Source organism: Dendropsophus ebraccatus, chromosome 9 (genome assembly GCF_027789765.1).
Source record: "Dendropsophus ebraccatus isolate aDenEbr1 chromosome 9, aDenEbr1.pat, whole genome shotgun sequence".
Lineage (NCBI taxonomy): Eukaryota > Metazoa > Chordata > Amphibia > Anura > Hylidae > Dendropsophus > Dendropsophus ebraccatus.
Genome location: NC_091462.1, coordinates 117,858,487 through 117,880,948, shown reverse-complemented (window position 1 = coordinate 117,880,948; position 22,462 = coordinate 117,858,487). Strand labels below are relative to the sequence as shown.

Here is a 22,462-nt window from a genome sequence, read left to right as displayed (position 1 = left end):
CTCCTGTCTCTGAGCTCTACAGGCAGCTCTTTCCTCTCCCACACAGTCCTGTCTCTGAGCTCTACAGGCAGCTCTTTCCTCCTCCACACACTCCTGTCTCTGAGCTCTACAGGCAGCTCTTTCCTCCTCGACCACTTAATCCTGTCTCTGAGCTCTACAGGCAGCTCTTTCCTCCTCCACACAGTCCTGTCTCTGAGCTTTACAGGCAGCTCTTTCCTCCTCCATACAATCCTGTCTCTGAGCTCTACAGGCAGCTCCTTCCTCCTCCACACAGTCCTGTCTCTGAGCTCTACAGGCAGCTCTTTCCTCCTCCACACAGTCCTGTCTCTGAGCTCTACAGGCAGCTCTTTCCTCTTCCACACAGTCCTGTCTCTGAGCTCTACAGGCAGCTCTTTCCTCCTCCACACAGTCCTGTCTCTGAGCTCTACAGGCAGCTCTTTCCTCTTCCACACAGTCCTGTCTCTGAGCTCTACAGGCAGCTCTTTCCTCCCGCACACAGTCCTGTCTCTGAGCTCTACAGGCAGCTCCTTCCTCCTCCACACCGTCCTGTCTCTGAGCTCTACAGGCAGCTCTTTCCTCCTCCACACAGTTCTGTCTCTGAGCTCTACAGGCAGCTCTTTCCTCCTCCACACAGTCCTGTCTCTGAGCTCTACAGGCAGCTCTTTCCTCTTCCACACAGTCCTGTCTCTGAGCTCTACAGGCAGCTCTTTCCTCCCCCACACCGTCTTGTCTCTGAGCTCTACAGGCAGCTCTTTCCTCCCCCACACAGACCTGTCTCTGAGCTCTACAGGCAGCTCTTTCCTCTTCCACACAGTCCTGTCTCTGAGCTCTACAGGCAGCTCTTTCCTCCCCCACACAGTCCTGTCTCTGAGCTCTACAGGAAGCTCTTTCCTCCTCCACACAGTCCTGTCTCTGAGCTCTACAGGCAGCTCTTTCCTCCTCCACACAATCCTGTCTCTGAGCCCTACAGGCAGGCTCGGACTGGGCCACCGGGGGGCCGGGGAAACCCCCGGTGGGCCCCGAGCTGGAGTGGGCCCCCTGCTCCTAGGGGGGCCGGGGGCCGCACCTCCCTTTTTAACTGGAAGCGATCGCAACAATCGCTTCCAGTTAAATGTAAGCAGTGTTGTGATTGACAGGGCGGGAAGCCTACGGCTTCCCGCCCTGTCAATCACTCTTGTGACCGCAAGCAGAGATTTGCTTGCGATCACAAGAGTTACGCAAGCTCCGTTGCGAAGTCCCGGCGGCGCCATCACTGACCTCAGTGTGCGCCGCGGCGGCTAGGACTTCCGGTTCATGCAGCGCATACCGGAAGTCCCAGCCACCGCGGCGCACACTGAGGTCAGTGATGGCACCAGCGGGACTTCACATCGGAGCTGCTGTCAGAGAAGAGGACACCGGCGACCGACGGGGGATCGTGTGGTTAGGTGAGTTGTCTTGTGTTTTTTTTTATTTTTTATCAGAGGGGGCAAGATAAGGGGGGGGGGCTGTATACAGGGGGAGGACAACATAAGGGGGGTTGTATACAGGGGAGGACAACATAGGGGGGCTGTATACAGGGGAGGACAACATAGGGGGGCTGTATACAGGGGGAGGACAACATAAGGGGGGCTGTATACAGGGGGAGGACAACATAAGGGGGCTGTATACAGGGGAGGACAACATAAGGGGGCTGTATACAGGGGAGGACAACATAAGGGGGCTGTATACAGGGGAGGACAACATAAGGGGGGCTGTATACAGGGGGAGGACAACATAAGGGGGTCTGTATACAGGGGAGGACAACATAGGGGGGCTGTATACAGGGGGAGGACAACAGAAGGGGGGCTGTATACAGGGGGAGGACAACAGAAGGGGGGCTGTATACAGGGGGAGGACAACAGAAGGGGGGCTGTATACAGGGGGAGGACAACAGAAGGGGGGCTGTATACAGGGGGAGGACAACAGAAGGGGGGCTGTATACAGGGGAGGACAACATAGGGGGGCTGTATACAGGGGAGGACAACATAGGGGGGCTGTATACAGGGGGAGAACAACATAAGGGGGGCTATATACAGGGGGAGAACAACATAAGGGGGGCTGTATACAGGGGAGGACAACATAGGGGGGCTATATACAGTGGAAGGACAACATAGGGGGGCTGTATACAGGGGGAGGACAACATAAGGGGGGCTGTATACAGGGGGAGAACAACATAAGGGGGGCTGTATACAGGGGGAGGACAACATAAGGGGGCTGTATACAGGGGGAGGACAACATAAGGGGGGCTATATACAGGGGGAGGACAACATAAGGGGGGCTGTATACAGGGGGAGGACAACATAAGGGGGCTGTATACAGGGGAGGACAACATAAGGGGCTGTATACAGGGGGAGGGCAACAGAAGGGGCTGTATACAGGGGGAGGACAACAGAAGGGGGTCTGTATACAGGGGAGGACAAGAAGGGGGTCTGTATACAGGGGGAGGACAACATGAGGGGGGCTATATACAGGGGGAGGACAACATAAGGGGGGCTATATACAGGGGGAGGACAACATAAGGGGGGCTGTATACAGGGGGAGGACAACTTAAGGGGGGGCTATATACAGGGGAGGACAACATAAGGGGGGCTGTATACAGGTAAGGACAACATAAGGGGCTATAAACAGGGGCAGGACAACATAAGGGGGGCTGTATACAGGGGGAGAACAACATAAGGGGGCTATATACAGGGGGAGGACAACATAAGGGGGTATATACAGGGGCAGGACAACAGAAGGGGGGCTATATACAGGGGGAGGACAACATAAGGGGGGCTATATACAGGGGGAGGACAACATAAGGGGGTATGTATACAGGGGGAGGACAACATAAGGGGGTATGTATACAGGGGGAGGACAACATAAGGGGGGCTGTATACAGGGGGAGGACAACATAAGGGGGGCTGTATACAGGGGGAGGACAACATAAGGGGGGCTGTATACAGGGGGAGGACAACATAAGGGGGGCTGTATACAGGGGGAGGACAACATAAGGGGGGCTGTATACAGGGGGAGGACAACATAAGGGGGGCTGTATACAGGGGGAGGACAACATAAGGGGGCTGTATACAGGGGGAGGACAACATAAGGGGGGCTATATACAGGGGGAGGACAACATAAGGGGGGCTATATACAGGGGGAGGACAACATAAGGGGGTATATACAGGGGCAGGACAACATAAGGGGGTATGTATACAGGGGGAGGACAACATAAGGGGGTATGTATACAGGGGGAGGACAACATAAGGGGGGCTGTATACAGGGAAGGACAACATAAGGGGGGCTGTATACAGGGAAGGACAACATAAGGGGGGCTGTATACAGGGAAGGACAACATAAGGGGGGCTGTATACAGGGAAGGACAACATAAGGGGCTGTATACAGGGGGAGGACAACATAAGGGGCTGTATACAGGGGGAGGACAACATAAAGGGGTCTGTATACAGGGGGGGACAACATAAGGGGTTATATACAGGGGCAGGACAACATAAGGGTGGTATATACAGGGGAGGACAACATAAGGGGCTGTATACAGGGGGAGAACAACATAAGGGGGTCTGTATACAGGGAAGGACAACATAAGGGGGGCTATATACAGGGGGAGGACAACATAAGGGGGCTATATACAGGAGAAGGACAACATAAGGGGCTATATACAGGGGCAGGACAACATAAGGGGGGCTGTATACAGGGGGAGAACAACATAAGGGGGTATATACAGGGGCAGGACAACATAAGGGGGGCTGTATACAGGGAAGGACAACATAAGGGGGGCTGTATACAGGGGGAGAACAACATAAGGGGGCTGTATACAGGGGAGGACAACATAAGGGGGTATGTATACAGGGGGAGGACAACATAAGGGGGTATATACAGGGGCAGGACAACACAAGGGGGGCTGTATACAGGGAAGGACAACATAAGGGGGGTATATACAGGGAAGGACAACATAAGGGGCTGTATACAGGGGGAGGACAACATAAGGGGCTATAAACAGGGGGAGGACAACATAAGGGGCTGTATACAGGGGGAGGACAACATAAGGGGCTGTATACAGGGGAGGACAACATAAGGGGCTGTATACAGGGGAAGGAAAACTTAAGGGGGCTATATACAGGGGGAGGACAACATAAGGGGGCTATACGGGGGAATAGACAACATAAGGGGCTATATGGGGGGTAGGGATGGCCAACATAAGGGGGCTATCTATATGGGGGGATGGATAACACAAGCGGGCCAGTTATAAGGGGGATAACACAGGGAGCCATCTATAAGGGACACTGGTTGGGGGCAATTTATAAGGAGGACAACACTGAGGAGGCATCTATAAAGGGCACTACACAGAGGGGGACAACAATGGGGGGCATCTATAAGGTTAACTATACTGGGTGCGGTGTGTATACAATAGGCTATAGGGGGCATCTACTTTAGTGGACTACACAGAGGGGTCATCTATAAGGGGACTACACAGAGGGGGCCATATACTATAGGGCAGGAATAGGGAACCTTGGATCTCCAGCTGTTGCAGTTGTTGCAGGCATGATGGGAGTTGTAGTTTTGCAACAGCTGGAGAGCCAAGGTTCCCTACCCCTGATAATAGGGAATGCACAGAGGTTGTCATCTACTATAAAGGGATTACACAGAGGGGGATCTCTACTATAGTAGAGGCACACAGGGACACAGGGCCATCTATATGGAGGACTGAACAAGGGGCCATCTACAAGGTGTGTGCACAATATATATATATGTATTTTATATATATATATATATATATATATATATATATATGAACACACACAATAGTCAGGGCTAACCACTGAGAGAAGGTGTAAAGAGGCCAATACAGATGTGCAGTTTGTAGAGAGATGAGGATGGTGACAGAGTAAGGAGCCTAATATATTTCTCTGGCAGATTCTGTGGATTCGTGGCTCGGAGAAGTTCTCATAACGGCCCAGGGCAGATGGAGAAGTAGATGAAAAGGGAAGAACTCCGATCAGAGAAGACGTCCCCTGTGAGTCACTAAATCTATGTGCACCGTAATGTATATGGTGTAGAGCTGGGGCTACCTCTATATGACTGTATGAGGGGATATTGATCTTTGTTCAGAGGATTTTATTCAATAGCAGCTGTGGTGTTAGTCAGTATGTGGGGGTGTTAGTCAGTATGTGGTGGTGTTAGTCAGTATGTGGGGGTATTATTTGTTACTTGTAATCTGGTGCGGTGTTCATTGGTCTTAGTATACCAGATTTGGTCAGTAACAATATGGTGGTGATGGTTGTGGTGTGGCGGTAATATTTCCCCCTTGTGTACTGGTAATTTTGGTCTCAGTATACAGGATTTGGTCAGTAACAGTATAGCGGTAATATGTATGGTGATACTATTTCCCTCCTGTATACTGGTTTATTGGTAATATCGGTCTTGATATACAGGATTTGGTCAGTTACTGTATAGCGGTAATATGTGTGGGGATATTTGCTCTTTATATACTGGTGTTATTGGTAGCATACAGTGTTATCATGCAAAGAAAATTGTCTTATAGCGCGATTACACCGGCCAATAATCGGTAACAAGTGCTCCTAGGAAGTCTATTCAGCCGATGATCGGCCCATGTAAAAGTGCCAGAGATTGGCTGACATGCCAGCAAATGCCCCATAGTCGGCTGATTTGATCTTTTGTGCGGCTAAGATCATTGCTGTCGGCTGCACATCACCTGCCCTGCTGATTAGCAATCATTTGCAGCCCTACACTGCCCCATATCACGCTGTGTTAATGTACCTTTATTAATGTTACCATAGATAAGTGCGGTGGCAGAAGGGTGGGCCCCAAGAATGATTTCCCCTGGTGGGCCAAGGCACTCCAGTCCGACACTGCCTACAGGCAGCTCTTTCCTCCTCCACACAGTCCTGTCTCTGAGCTCTACAGGCAGCTCTTTCCTCCTCCACACAGTCCTGTCTCTGAGCTCTACAGACAGCTCTTTCCTCCTCCACCACACAGTCCTGTCTCTGATCTCTACAGACAGCTCTTTCCTCCTCGACCACTTAATCCAGTCTCTAAGCTCTACAGGCAGCTCTTTCCTCCTCCTCCAGTTAATCTTGTCTTTAAGCTCTACAGGCAGCTTTTTCCTCCTCCACACAGTCCTGTCACTGAGCTCTACAGGCAGCTCTTTCCTCCTCCTCCAGTTAATCTTGTCTTTAAGCTCTACAGGCAGCTTTTTCCTCCTCCACACAGTCCTGTCTCTGAGCTCTACAGGCAGCTCTTTCCTCCTCCATACAGTCCTGTCTCTGATCTGTGCAGGCAGCTCTTTCCTCCTCCACACAGTCCTGTCTCTGAGCTCTACAGGCAGCTCTTTCCTCCTCCATACAGTCCTGTCTCTGAGCTCTACAGGCAGCTTTTTCCTCCTCATGTTTTGTTTTTTTGCTCCAGTGCATTGTCAGCTGTGATGCCTTATATTTATAGGGGTGGATTCTCTCTAGATCTCATCCAATCAGCTGAATTTACCAATGGTGATTGAGAGATGATCAGGAGAAGCTGGTGGAGCAGAATGTCACCTGTCATAGTGTAGGCTCCGAATACTTATGGTCATAGATAGAGATGAGCGAATTTACATTATAAAAGAAGCAAATCACTTTGTTTGTTTGGCAGTCGGCTTATACCCCGGCTGCCTCTGATCTCTGTGCCTCTCCGTGCTGCTCCTCCCTGGGTGCCTGGAAAAGTTGGATCCAGTCCTGGAAAAGTTCTCCCAGTTTCTCAGGACTGGATCCAGGTTTTCCAAACAGCCGGAGAATAAGCAGACCGCTGGGCGAATGAAGCGCTTTGCTTTACTTGTAATGTAAATCTGCTCATCTCTAGTCATGCGGGATTATAGTTTTTCTGTTTTTTTCTAATAAATTAGCAAAGATTTCTATAATTCTGTTCTTACGTCCCATTATGGGGTATTAGGGGCAGAACGATGGAACAATAGGTGACATGTAACACACGGGACTGGGTTGTAGACTAAACGCCTTGTGGATAGATATTGTGTAGGTCGCTATGAGATAGATTCTTTGTTCTTTCATCTCTTCTTACTGTTCATGATGTGCAGGACCCCGGGCAGTGATGGTGGTGATCGGAGACATCCAGGACCCGGAGGATACGGCCATATCTGAGTGGCAGGATGGTGGCTATAATCAGTGTGAATTGCACCAGTTTACAAGGACAGAGCTGCAAAGGATTCCCCAAGATGCCGAACTGCAGGACATGGCCATTAAAATCAGGCGGATCCGAGAACATTTAGCTATAGGTGAGTGCAGGGACATTACTGGGGTGAGGGGGTGACCAGTTACTCTGCTCCTTGTCTATGCCATATGGTGTAAAGGCTCGCCTCGACTGACAGTCTGGTGGACCGGGCAAATACCCGCTGTGAGCTGCCTGTCCTGCTGCATATTCACACTATACAGTGGGGCAGTAACACCGCCATTGTGCCAGCCGCTGCACTGTTCACTCAGCCATCGTAGAGGGCCAGTTTCATGCACCGTACCTCTGCTCCGTTTCTTTACCTGTGAGCGTTCCTGCTAACCGCGCAGTTAAACAATGCAGAGCCTTGACTGACAGAGAAGGAGCCATTGGCTCCCTGCTCTGTCATTTATTCCTGTGGCCGAAGGCAGCATTATACCTCAGGCCACAGGCGGCCGTGCTCTCCCTCATATTCCAACATCACTTGTGCGCTTGGAGAGCTGGGAAGTGCATGGAACGCCAAAGGACTGTGGCCGAGCCAGGTGAGTATGTTTTCTTTTCTTTTTTTAGCAAAAATGGCGATGACTATAGGGAGAGGAAATGCCTACATGAAGAGGGTGGGGTGACGGGGTTAGGGGGCCTGGAAATTATCTACAGGGGAGGGGGCTTTCTACAGCAGGAATTGACTACAAGAAAGGGGGCTTACTACAGGGGGATAGTCTACAGTGGAGGGGCCTTTCTACAGGGGGATAGTCTACAGTGGAGGGGCCTTACTACAGGGGGATAGTCTACAGTGGAGGGGCCTTACTACAGGGGGATAGTCTACAGGGGAGAGGCCTTACTGCAGGGGTATAGTCTACAGGGTAGGGGCCTTACTACAGGGGGATAGTCTACAGGGTAGGGGCCTTACTACAGGGGGATAGTCTACAGGGGAGAGGCCTTACTGCAGGGGTATAGTCTACAGGGGAGAGGCCTTACTGCAGGGGTATAGTCTACAGGGTAGGGGCCTTACTACAGGGGGATAGTCTACAGGGGAGAGGCCTTACTACAGGGGGATAGTCTACAGTGGAGGGGCCTTACTACAGGGGGATAGTCTACAGTGGAGGGGGTTACTACTGGGGCATTGTCTACAGGGGAGGGGGGTTACTACTGGGGGATTATGTTCAAGGGAGGGGGGTTACTACAGGGGTATTGTCTACAGGGGAGGGGGGTTACTACAGGGGTATTGTCTACAGGGGAGGGGAGTTACTACAGAGGTATTGTCTACAGGGGAGGGGAGTTACTGCTACGCCCTGGCCCCTGGGGGCCACTTCCGCAGTGCAGATGTTGTGAGGGTGCAGGAACCGGGGCAGCTGTAGGAAGTAGTGGTCACGGTTTAGGCACGAGGGTGATACAGCTGGAAGCCGGGCTCCTGACCATGCGGGAATACTGGGCATGCGATTCTTCGTTGTCCTTAGTCAGGGCACCAATGATCACACCAATGCCAAGGTTCAGAAACAACGGTAGTTGTGTATTTATTGTAACGGTGGTAACTAGTAGTAACAGTCTCTCCGGGTACAGCCGGGAATAAGGCAATCTTGAATAAAGCAGAATAATGGGTGATGCTGCAATAGGCTGTGAGATTAGCGTGCTGAATAATGGGAGTAGTAGTGAAACTGAAGCTGAGATGCTGGGTGGAATGAGACTTGAATGAAATACTTGCTGTTGATGATTTGAGGAGATGAGGATGAGAGGAGCTGAAGAATGACTGAAGAATCGACACCCAGATGAGAATCTTGAGACTCGAGACAGGAACACAGCCAGCGGACTGGAGCAGCAGAGCACACGCAGGCCTCTCTCTTAGCAGGGAGAGAGGACAGACACAGAACTTGTCTCCTGCAGGTGGAGGACAAGACTCGACTCACAACCTACCCCCTCTGTGGCAGGGAATAGACTGAGGTAGCACAGGAAGTCACATGGTAACCCCAGCCAAAAGCTCGATGACCATTGGTGTTACCATGGAAGCAGGGCACAGTCACGTGACATCCAGCCATTGCATCATCACACCATTAGGCATATACAGAGGAATATACATGAGAAGTACCATCCTTGAACACTAGGAGGCGACATAATACCTTTTGACACTGATACCTGAATTCACATGCAATAAATGACTGAAATGGCAGACTTAAATACTGAGAAGGGGGACACAATACACGCAGTTTGCAGTGGACCATAGCTTTCCAGAACAGAACTGTTTATAATGAAAGTGTGAGCATAAGAAGGGCTGTTCTGGGACACTGCAGTTACTACTGGGGGATTGTCTATGGGGAGGGGGGTTACTACAGAGGGATTGTCTAAAGGGGAAGGGGCTTACTAGAGGGGTAGTAACAACAAACGGGGGGAGCCAACCACTGGACAGGAGCAATATGGAGGTAAAGAAAGGGTGTACATTAGATAGGGGCTTAGAGGGGGCCTTAGTGCTATATGGTGGCATATAAGGGGCCTATTCTATCCAGATGCACAGTGGGGACCTCTACTATATGAAGGCACAGAGGGGACCTATAGTATATGGGGGCACAAAGGCAGATTGTCTCTTGTATAAACAGAATATTGAGCCAATGGTTTGTTTGTGACTTTGGCGACATCCTGGACGTTTACCTGTGCTGATCCTCTTCTGGGGCTTCTCGTGGTTCCTGTGACACTCTCCTGCCTCTTGTATGGGGGCAGAGAGCAGTCTGACGGGGGTGTGCCGGGATTTTCTGTCCTGTGTTCACTGGTATTATTGGTAATATTTGTTGCATGCCCTATGGTCGGTAACCTCTGCGGGAATTGCTCCAGCAGCTCTCCCTGTCACCTGACTATATAATGTAACCACCTGCTGTGTCCCTGCTCCAGCAGCTCTCCCTGTCACCTTCCTGACTACATAATGTAACCCTCCACCTGCTGTGTCCCTGCTCCAGAAGCTCTCCCTGTCACCTTCCTGACTACATAATGTAACCACCTGCTGTGTCCCTGCTCCAGCAGCTCTCCCTGTCACCTACCTGACTATATAATGTAACCACCTGCTGTGTCCCTGCTCCAGCAGCTCTCCCTGTCACCTACCTGACTATATAATGTAACCACCTGCTGTGTCCCTGCTCCAGCAGCTCTCCCTGTCACCTACCTGACTATATAATGTAACCACCTGCTTTGTCCCTGCTCCAGCAGCTCTCTCCTGATTTAGGCCGCCAAACATCCGGGGAGGAGACAATTAATTTTTTTCGAGCACCATGCGGTATTCTAGTATCAAGTACTTGTGTGTACTGCGATACTCGAGTGAATGGTGAGCTCATCCCGAGCCTTTATTAGTAGCTGTGAGAAGATAATCTTTACCACCATCTTACCTTCTTCTCTTTTCTAATCTACAGGTTCTCAAGGAATGTCGAAACCAAAGAAGGTAAGACAAGTATTCCATAGGAATGGGTATTCTATCTATCTATCTATCTATCTATCTATCTATCTATCTATCTATCTATCTATCTCCTATCTATCTATCTATCTATCTATCTATCTATCTATCTATCTATCTATCTCCTATCTATCTATCTATCTATCTATCTATCTATCTCCTATCTATCTATCTATCTATCTCCTATCTATCTATCTATCTATCTATCTATCTATCTATCTATCTATCTATCTATCTATCTCCTATCTATCTATCTATCTATCTATCTATCTATCTATCTATCTCCTATCTATCATCAGTACTAGACAACAGCAGCCAAAGCAAATACAAGTTTATGGTGCCAGATTAATGGCTACAACTAGGGATGAGCGAACCGAACCGTTACGAACCAGATTTGTTACGAACTTTGCAAAAAGTTCGGTTCGGCACCAAACCAAACTTTGAGAAAATTTGTTACGAATCTGGTAAAAATAACAACGACAACGCAATAGTGTACTTTTTTCACAGAATAGACCAGGATACAAGGGAATATTACTCCTTTAAGCCCTTGTATCCTGGTTTTCTGTGAATATCAAGATGTGTGACATCACCCCTGTTAGGGTGAGACCTTAAATTAGTCTCCTCAGATATACCTGGGTGCTGTCTAATCAAAAATGTAATGTGACAGCTGTCTGTGAGTATCAACCAAGACACTTTAAAGCAACTTCAGTGTTCAAACTTATTTATTAATTAATTTATTAAGGGGAAATCTCAGTTCATATCTTTACAATAAAGGTTCAAAAAATAGGAGAACCCCGTTTAGCCGCAACAAAAAAAGTTTAAAAAAAAAAAACAGTCCAAAAAAAAGTCCCATCACTGTCCCAGAAATAAAAAAGTCCCATCGGCTGTCCCATTACTGCACAGTTTTGAAGAAAAATGTTGGCGACTCATTGCGATTCTTGGTGTCCAAGACCGTGCACCCCAGTGCTGATGTCTGGCCCTTTAATTATGGGCGAGGGCAGTAAATGTCTGTTACTGCCCATTGGGTCAACATTCCCCCAGAAGACCACCAGAAAGTTAGCCCATTCTTGCCACTGTCACCTCCCCGGTGCTTTAGGGGGCCAGTTCTGCAAAAGTTCTGCCTCCACCAGCTTGCAACCATCTGCCGCTTTGACTGCAGTCCAACCTGCCCCGGTGTCTTACCAACAATGTCAGGCCCGGCGCTCTCAGGCTGTCCTCCATTTTGTGAGCCTGTGTGAACGAAGCCACAGTGGGCAGGAGCTCCTCCAGACCATCAGGGAGGAGATATATGAATGGCTGAGCCAAGGTCAACTAACGGTGGGAAGTGTTGTAGCCCACAAAGGAGGGAACATTGTCTCTGCAGTTCAGCAGGGAGGGCTGCGTCATACACCTTGTATGGCACATGTGACAAACCTCATAGTGCGCAGGTTTCTTCGAACATGTCCTGCCAATTGTTGATCCCTTTTGAGGACGCAACTCTGTTTGTGAGTAGGCATGACTATGGGATCAACAACAGCATCCCACTCGTCTGTGTTCTTGAAAGTGCGGTGAACAATATCATCAGCGAGGATTCCCAGGCCACCACTCCAAGGCTGAACATCATCCTCCTCCTCCGTGAATTGTCTGTTCTCAACCATACTGGGCTGGGTACAATCAAGTGCTACTGCCTCCTCCTCCTCCTCCTTCTCCGTCAATTGTCTGTTCTCAACCACACTGGGTCCAATACAGTATTATTACTGCTGCTGGTTCCACTGTCAAATGTCTGTTTTCCACCCTACTGGGTCCAAGGAGCTTTGTGTCCTATGTCCCGTGTAATCACTCACACCTTGGCTAATTTTTTTCATTATTTTTGGACTTTGATTTTTTCCACTTTTTTCATTGCAACTGCAACTAAACGAAACTACTATACCCTATTAGACTCCCACTATTGTAGCTGCAATTATTCAGCAAGGTTCATTTTAGGTTCAGTTTGTATGAATCCGAACTTCACGAAAGTTCGCCAGATCGAACCGAACAGAACTTTTCAAAAGTTCGCTCATCCCTAGTCACAACCTTTATTCCTCATACTATAGAAGTACCAGGAGATGTAATGTACATGGGAAGTGAAGATGACTTAGATACAGGAAAGGGTTCTTTACGGTAAGAGCAGTTATATTATGCAAGTGATGACAGATATAATCAATGGATAATTTAGAATATTGGAACTTAGGATGTGGGGTCTGGAGGGAGTCATCTTTTCTAAGTGAAGTGTAAAATTGTTGCGACGACTACTTGGGTGGGGGGGAGCATTTCTCCCATTTTGCGTCTAGACACATCACATCTCACTTCTCTGTTAGAAAAAAAGTAAAGCCTTGAAAAAATCTGAAAAGGGCAAACATGGCGTCATCTTCTTCATCCAAGAAACCGAGGCACCAGGTAAGAGGCACTGGCTGCTGGAGACACCGATAAGAGCTAATAAGATGGTGGATCTTATAGTCGCCTCGAAGATCAAGAAGACGGGCGGCCCCTCCTCCTGCGTCCTGCACTACAGCAAGAAAAGGTTCCAGAAGATAATTCAGAGGAAGAACTCTGAGGACGCAGAGATAGACGGCAAAACGCTAAACACCTATGGTAACTGTCCGACTGTTGAACCCTACAGTATAGGACAAACCAAGCAATATAGTGTGACAGCAAAAACATCAATAGGAGACCCCATAAACCAGAGACCCCCATATACCTCCATCCCAGAGGCAGCGTCCTCCTATAGCAGACCCCATAACCCAGAGACCCCCGTACACCTCCATCCCAGAGGCAGTGTCCTCCTATAGCAGACCCCATAACCCAGAGACCCTCATACACCTCCATCCCAGAGGTAGTGTCCTCCCATAGCAGACCCCATAACCCAGAGACCCCCATATACCTCCATCCCAGAGGCAGTATCCTCCCATAGCAGACCCCATAACCCAGAGACCCTCATACACCTCCATCCCAGAGGCAGTGTCCTCCCATAGCAGACCCCATAACCCAGAGACCCTCATACACCTCCATCCCAGAGGCAGCGTCCTCCTATAGCAGACCCCATAACCCAGAGACCCCCATACACCTCCATCCCAGAGGCAGTATCCTCCAATAACTGACCCTATAACCCAGAGACCCCCATACACCTCCATCCCAGAGGCAGTATCCTCCCATAGCAGACCCCATAACCCAGAGACCCCCATACACTCCCATCCCAGAGGCAGTATCCTCCAATAACTGACCCCATAACCCAGAGACCCCCATACACCTCCATCCCAGAGGCAGTATCCTCCCATAGCAGACCCCATAACCCAGAGACCCCCATACACTCCCATCCCAGAGGCAGTATCCTCCCATAGCAGACCCCATAACCCAGAGACCCCCATATACCTCCATCCCAGAGGCAGCATCCTCCTATAGCAGACCCCATAACCCAGAGACCCCATACACCTCCATCCCAGAGGCAGCGTCCTCCAATAACTGACCCCATAACCCAGAGACCCCCATACACTCCCATCCCAGAGGTAGTGTCCTCCTATAGCAGACCCCATAACCCAGAGACCCCCATATACCTCCATCCCAGAGGCAGTATCCTCCCATAGCAGACCCCATAACCCAGAGACCCTCATACACCTCCATCCCAGAGGCAGTATCCTCCCATAGCAGACCCCATAACCCAGAGACCCTCATACACCTCCATCCCAGAGGCAGCGTCCTCCTATAGCAGACCCCATAACCCAGAGACCCCCATACACCTCCATCCCAGAGGCAGTATCCTCCAATAACTGACCCTATAACCCAGAGACCCCCATACACCTCCATCCCAGAGGCAGTATCCTCCCATAGCAGACCCCATAACCCAGAGACCCCCATACACTCCCATCCCAGAGGCAGTATCCTCCAATAACTGACCCCATAACCCAGAGACCCCCATACACCTCCATCCCAGAGGCAGTATCCTCCCATAGCAGACCCCATAACCCAGAGACCCCCATACACTCCCATCCCAGAGGCAGTATCCTCCCATAGCAGACCCCATAACCCAGAGACCCCCATATACCTCCATCCCAGAGGCAGCGTCCTCCTATAGCAGACCCCATAACCCAGAGACCCCCATACACCTCCATCCCAGAGGCAGTATCCTCCAATAACTGACCCCATAACCCAGAGGCCCCCATATATCTCCATCCCAGAGGCAGCGTCCTCCCATAGCAGACCCCATAACCCTGAGACCCCCATAAACCTCCATCCCAGAGGCAGTATCCTCCCATAGCAGACCCCATAACCCAGAGACCCCCATATATCACCATCCCAGAGGCGGTATCCTCCCATAGCAGACCCCATAACCCAGAGACCCCCATATATCTCCATCCCAGAGGCAGTGTGCTCCTATAGCAGACCCCATAACCCAGAGACCCCCATATACTGCATATACTGGCGATTATAATGTATGTCTGCCTTGTATATTACACTGGATGATCCTTCTTACTCACAGACAAGAAGCGGCTGCCGGTGGTTGTTGTGGTCGATGATCTGGAGGATGAGGATTCAGAGGAGGAAATCCAGGATCAGTATAAGAAGACGAGGTTCAGCCAGATGGCGCCATTGTTCCTGTTCAGATGGAAGGAGAAGCTGAGGGAACATCTGGATCGTGTCTCCTCCTTCAGTGAAGAATTGAAGACGCAAGAGAAGCTGATCAGACTGCAGGAATCCCTGGAGACAAGACTGAGGGACCCTGAGACCCCCGAGACCACGGACCCCCTGCCGGCTGCACACCCTGGTAATGACCAAACACATCACCCATACTGGGGAGAATCATAGGAAAGATTAACAGCCGCACCTGCCCCGATGTCACATGATGAGGTTTGAACCGTGAGGCTGACCTCACCCCCACCCAGAATAGTTATATTACCACCCCCCCCCCCCCCCATCTTCTGCGGCCTGTACTAGGTCTATCATGGTGAGTAATAGTCACATTATTACCACCCCCCCCTCTGCTGCGGCTTGTACTCTGCTTATTATTGTGTGTGGTAATATCGGCCGGATGAACGTGTAGGACATCGGTGGTTGTTTGACGAGACCGTGTCAAACAACAGCCGATGTCCTCACAATGTGTAAACATGGCCATATAGTAGTAAGATCTCCTTATAGTATAGGCCCCTCTGTGCAGTCCCTATATAGTATCAGGTCCCTCTGAGCAGTCAAGCTTCTCTGTGCTCCATATTCTAGTACACAATCCCTCTCCGCAGCACCCAAATAGTATAGAACCCCCCCTGTGCAGCCCCTATATAGTATCATTATTCCACCTCTCAGACCTCATATAGTACCACATGGTATCAGCACAACCACCCTGTGCAGCCTTCACATAGGGTATTAGCTTTCTGTGCAACCCCCATACAGTATCAGTCCCCCCTTGCAGCCCCATATAATTCATATAACATATGTCCTCTTCTCTGTACATTGCATATAGTATCATATACTCCTTCTGCAGCCCTCATATAGTATCAGTCCCCTTATTGAATCAGTTCTTCTCCATGCAGTCCCCATATAGTATCCATTGCCCCTGCAGCCTCCATCTAGTATCAGCTGCCTTCTGCAAAACCCATGTAGTGCCAAATCATTCTGCAACCCCCATTTAGTGTCAGTGTCCTTCTACAACCCCCATTTAGTGTCAGCCCCTTCTGCAGTCTCCATTTAGTATCAGTCGCCTCCTTCAGTCCCCTTGTAGTGTCAGCCCCCTTCTGCAACCCTCATGTAGTGTCAGCCCCCTCAGTCCCCATTTGGTATTCGCCCCTCCTTCAGTCCCCATTTAGATTAAGCCCCCCCCCCTGCAGTCTCCATTTAGTGTCAGCCCCTTTTCATCCCCCATGTAGTGTCAGTCCCCTCCTGCAGTTCCTATTTATTATCATTTTCCCTCCTGCAACCCCATCATTAACCATTTAGTGATATAGTCAGTCCACTCACCCCCCCCCCCATTCCCCTATTTAATATCAGTCACGCCCCCCGCCCCTATGCAAAAAAAACCCCCAAAAATATACTCACACACATTACTAGAAGGATATAGAGATAATGTGATGATGTTACTGTAATCTTTAGTGATTTTTATCTTTTTCTTTGTGTTTATTATATATTAAAGATAAGAAGACGGTAAAAACACAGGTAAGAAGTGATACTATTATCTGTCATCTACTTATTTATCTATCTATCTATCTATCTATCTATCTATCTATCTATCTCCTATCTATCTATCTACCTATCTATCTATCTATCTATCTATCTATCTCCTATCTATCTATCTATCTATCTATCTATCTATCTATCTATCTATCTCCTATCTATCTATCTATCTATCTATCTATCTATCTATCTATCTATCTATCTATCTCCTATCTATCTATCTATCTATCTCCTATCTATCTATCTATCTATCTATCTCTCTCTCTCTCTCTCTCTCTCTCTCTATCTGTCTATCTATCTCTCTCTATCTATCTGTGGTGCGCTGCTTCTGCTGTGCTCGACCGGTCACCTGTTAAGTTGTTCTGAGTGACGCCACTTCTATGGTAGTTAGTTGGTGGAATATAGCTCAGCTGGTTATAGTTCTGTCGTGACGCCAGTGCTAGTTCCGCACACAGGTGGGATGGTATACATGCTTTAGTGTGTTGTTTGCTATATTGCTCCCCAATGGTCGGTGACCTGCTGGGTTGTGATGGTCCCTTGGGCGCTCATCACGGTGGTCCAGAGTGGAGATATGACGCAGCCGGACAGAAAGGGGAATGAGACCCAAGGGTAGTGTAGCTGGTGTAGACGGGTGCTGGTGCAATTATTACTGACAAGTCTCAGATAATACAGGATAGTAGGGTAATACGTGACTGATACAGACTTGCTCTCACTGAGTCTGTACTGAGAGATGCCAGAGTACTGAGGTAGGAAAGTAGTGCTAGCTTGGTTGAGTGCTGAGAGTTCAGAAGAGTAGAGAGGAGATCGTCAAGAGGGTGGAGAGTCCCAACCCAATTTAGTAGTGAGCTCTGCTGGAACTTTAGTAAAAGAGATACTCGAAGAAGAATACTTGGAAGAAGAAGAATACTTGTGCCCGTGTTTCGACCTTTGTTGCTATAACAACCTTTTGCCCTGCAGTGTCGGGGTGTCCGTCCTACGAGGGTAACACAAGCCACAGTCCTAGTTATCTGAGTTGAGCAAAGTGTCCGAAGTTTTCCGTTGTCACCTGCAGTTTTCCGATGTCAACCGATATGGAATGAAACACTTTTTGAAGTTTTTCACACCAAAGAACGTGCTGTGGAATTCTTGGTTTATTTTCGGGGAGACGTGGCCCCCTGTACAAATACAGGGTGTGGATATTTATCTATCTATGTATCTATCTTTCTTTTTATCTATCTTCTTTGCATCTATCCACGTTCTCATGTATAACATAGGCCTCCTTGTTCCTCCTGCCATCACTATGGGGTTACTCCTACCCCTCACCAGTAACCATCACTCTCTATCTTTCTCCGGTACAGAATCTCGGCACTGTAGGGATTTTCTCCCGATCCTCTAACAGTGATTACTCCTGGATGGAGACGCGGCTCCGGTCGGATCTGAGTTCACTCGTTTCTGATGTCAGATCTTTTTATATCGCCAACAACCAGATTGTGCAGTTTTTTGATGAACTACAGCTCTGCAACTGTGGTATACTGTACCACACCAAGAACCGAGGCCGAGTGAATGTCACCGATGTGACGGACTCTCTGTACGATGAAGAACTGGAGAACATGAGCATGGTGCTCGGTAAGTTAGACCTGGAGAACAGGTGTAGCTCGTCCTGTCAGGCCTGAAGCCACAGGCACTAACTATAACTGAGGGAATTAGTTACTATAGAGGGAACATTGTGTGTAGCTAAACCTGTGGTGACCGCAGCTGTGCTGTGGGAGAGTGTGACACCTAGTGGTTGGAGTGAGGAACAGCAACCAACCTGTCCTAACTGTGACACTGCATAGAAACACTTTTACCAAGGTGTAAGGGTGGTGTACCCCGGGAGGGTGTTATAGCGGAGGGACGGCCAGTCACTTGCTAGGCGTTGTAGTGTGATGCCACTCCGGTGGTGGATGGCCGAGATACAGCCGGACCTTATTAGATTGCCACGTGATGCCAGTGCCAGGTGGGCACACAGGTGTGATGGCACGCCTGCTTTTAGCGGGTAAGGCCGGTTGTACCCTTTTCCCCTGTGGTCGGTGTCCTGTCGGGGTGCTGCCAGGTACCTTGGGATTATGTCACAGATGATGTAGTCACAGGTGGCCAAAGCCGTATAATGACCCTCCCCGATAGTAGGACCCGCCACCCACAGAAAGGGGAGCATGTCCCATGGTTGCGGTGTATATACTGTGTAGGTGGTGATGAATAATCACAGACTCGGGGATGACGTTGAGTTGGTTTATTACTTGTAAATGTGCAGAAGGTAATACAGGAGAATCTTTCAGATACACTTGACAAAAGTTCCAATACAAACTCGCACATAAGACAGAGAGATAAGTGCTGAGTAGGAGATAGTTGTGTTGATAAGGTTGTACTGAGGCAGAGTAGCAGAGAGGAGGATGTTGTGAGAGTCTCAACCCATGTAGTACTGTGCTCTGCCACAATGTTGGAGGATATAAAAGAAGAATACTTGTAGTAGAAGAAAAAGAAGACCTGTGCCTGTGTATTGACCTTTATTTCAGTCTTCACACCACCTTATGCCCACTAGCGTTGGCCGAACCGTACTAATGGGTGACACAGGCCCCAGATCTTGTTACCTGGGATGAGCGGAATGCTGAGGGTTCCCTGCTGACACCCGTGCTGCGAGATGGAGTTCATAGGCTTACTGCAACTTTGCTCCACCCGGATCAGTTCCTGGCTCTGTGGCTTTTGTGGATACTGTCCTGCTATATGACCTCTCCTATTCCATGGCGTGGGTTGATGTTATCTGTTAGCTGGTCCTCTCTCAAGAGGTTTAACACAGCATAGTGCTTTGAGTGGGTACGTGTAGGACAGTTGGTGACAGTGTACTGTCCTGAGTCCTACCCATGCGGGGCACTGGCTAAGACTGAACTTTGAGGACCTGGCAGAGGGCAAGGGCTCGGACAAGACTGCTGTACAGAGCTACTCTAGTTTGCGTCCTCTCTCCACACTGTCCTGAACAGAAAGCTCTTGCTCCTCCCTCCCATGGGACTAACTTCCTCTGCAGCATGTAGGGTGCGCTGTGATTGGGTGAACAGAGTGCAATAGAAGAATAGAGAGAAGAGGTGATAGGAGAGAAGAAAGCAGAAATCCTACAGGTTCACAGATTCTGGTAACACATAAATACGATAACCCTTTGCGATCCTTCAGCTGTGCAGCTTCTATACATAAATACATAATACAGCGATATCTAGTGGTCAACTCTAAATACTACTTTCACCATAATAAGACCACAAAAAGTACAGACTTTTGTGAAGGGTGTGAATAATAGTAACACCCCTAGTGGGACAACACATAGTGGGACACTGCATCACCACCCACCCTGCACCTTTATACAATGTATGATGTAATACAGGATCTGTCAGGAGCAGCTTGATGACTGTTTCCAGGTAGCCCTGTGTTCTGCTCTGTAGTCAGATGAGTCAGGGCTGAACTGTGTATACGGCTTTATACAGTAACACCCCTGTTCTCAAACACAATCGGTTCTGGAAGGCTGTTCTAGAACCGGGATGTGTATTCCCATAGGGAACAATGTAAGTGTGTGTTCTTGGTTTCCACCCTCCATGGGTGCAGGGCGCTCGGCCCACAGAGTGCAAGGACTTACTGCTAGTAAGTAGCGGAGCATCTTGCACCACTACTTACTGTAAAAAAGGGGAATCCCCGCTGTAAACTGGTGTTCCCCTCGACAGAGAGACAGAAGCGGGGTGGTTGTTTAAACTTGCCGTGAGTTGCCCGCTTTAAGAACTCATCGCTGGACACTTTGAATTTGGCGCAGAGTTCTATCAGCGGCCGGTGTGCGACAAGATCAAACAGCCGCGCCGCTTCTGTCTTTCTCTCTGCACCTTCGCTGCAGGAAACACCCATTTAGAGCTGGGATTCCCCTCATTATGACAGGAATCCCTGCTCCTGTAACCTTGCTATCTGACACCTCGATCAATAGTTCAGCTGACAGGCGACTGAAAAATGTTCAAGTACTGAAACAAACTTAAGGGGAAAATTTTGTTCCAATAACAAAGTGTTTGGGAATGGAGGTATTACTGTATAGGATATATTACTGTATAGGGTTCTGGCTGTGTATTGTATATACTGTGCGCTCACAGGTAGCCCCCCATCCTGTCTCCTCAGGGAGGGATCATGTCATAGTGGTGATCGATGATCTGCAGGACAGCAGCGGGGAGGAAAGGCGTAGGATTCTACAGAGTCAGCCCAGCATCGATAACTACGCCTGCAACCTGCTGCTTATATCCGAGCGAGATAAACAAGACGGCACAATCCTCCTGGAGAAGCTGAGGGAAGCGATGATGTCCATGGGCTAAGAGAAGGAGATCAGGTGCGTGTGTGTACAGGGTCAGCCAAACTAACTAAATATCTCCAGCTCACAGGGCTCCGGGGGGGCGCTCTGCTGATCCACATACGACAAGGGGCACTTAGGTGATGCTCCAACCTTTTTTTTTTAATTTTATTAAAGAGGCCAATAGGTGGCGCTGTAGCAGTATCTGTATAGATTGAGGCTTTCACAGATGGATGGGTGATCAGCTGTTACTTCCAGCACTGCGGCCTCCTCGCTCCCCTGATCTCACCCCATGTGTGACTGCTGGTTATGGGGATTATGAGGGACCAGGTTTACCGTAACACAGCGGGATCAGTGTCCAATCAGAGGGATGAAATTCATCTGGGTATTATAGTGATTACAGGTGACACATTGTGTCTAGGAACTGGAGAGCGTTGTTGAAGCCCAATGGGGACATATTGAACAATTGCACAATGTGTAAATTTCTGTATATCCATGTGTACGTGTGTGTTTATATGAATGTTGACTGCAGGATTAGGCAAAGCCCATCCCCATCACTGACCATCAGCACGCTAATATTCTGACACCCTCCTGGGCCAGTTCTTCATCTGAGGACCATAGTTCTTAGTGACTTTGTGTTCTCATTGTTGTGGACCCCAATATTGTATCAGTGGTGCCTAATGAGTGCCCCTCCCCCACAACCCGCTCCCATCCTGCCCCCGATGAGCCAGAAGACCCTCATGGAGAGAATCATGTCCTGATGGGGTGGGCAGTGTGATCTGTATAGTTACTGTATAGTTACTGAAGCCTCCAGCAATGTGTTCAGCACTACCAGGAGGAGGCTCATCATCCACTTCTCAGATCTCACCTTTTGTTTTTTCTTACAGAAAAAAAAATCTAGCAGATAAAAATGGCAGGAAAACAGAGGAGAAAAGTAACTTCGCTGGATGAAGTCGTGACTCTGAGAGGACGCTCCGTCCCGGACGTGCCCCCTTCCAGATGGTTCTCCTGTTTATGACATGGCGCTCTGTGGTGGCTGACGTTGTAACGTCCCATGGTCGCCCATCAGTCCTCACCTTATGAATGGGAGAGCAGCCAGGGCGCATAACAAGGACCGTGATCAAAGGGGGGAGAGGGTCCTCACTGTCCACAAGAAGACAGAACTTCATTATAGGACTGGACGTAACATTATCCATTATACAAGTTCCGTTATAGAGGAGGAGTTGTGTGCCCCCCTTACATTGCCTTGAAAAGGCTTCATATTCCTTGAACCTTTCCTTATTTTTTGACCTACACTTACATGTATT

The 22,462-nt window shown here is 49.2% G+C and overlaps 1 protein-coding gene across 1 annotated transcript in view; it reads left to right on the top strand.

Moving 5' to 3' along the window:
- LOC138801658 (proteoglycan 4-like) overlaps positions 1-21,194 on the top strand; it is a 31,889-nt gene extending 10,695 nt beyond the window's left edge. The window contains exons 3-9 of the mRNA XM_069984702.1: positions 7,100-7,297; positions 10,620-10,648; positions 12,997-13,270; positions 15,153-15,437; positions 16,794-16,816; positions 18,172-18,439; positions 20,990-21,194. Coding sequence (XP_069840803.1) covers positions 7,100-7,297; positions 10,620-10,648; positions 12,997-13,270; positions 15,153-15,437; positions 16,794-16,816; positions 18,172-18,439; positions 20,990-21,180 — 1,268 coding nt within the window. The 3' untranslated portion in view covers positions 21,181-21,194. The remainder of the gene's footprint in view (positions 1-7,099; positions 7,298-10,619; positions 10,649-12,996; positions 13,271-15,152; positions 15,438-16,793; positions 16,817-18,171; positions 18,440-20,989) is intronic.
- Positions 21,195-22,462: the final 1,268 nt, after the last annotated feature.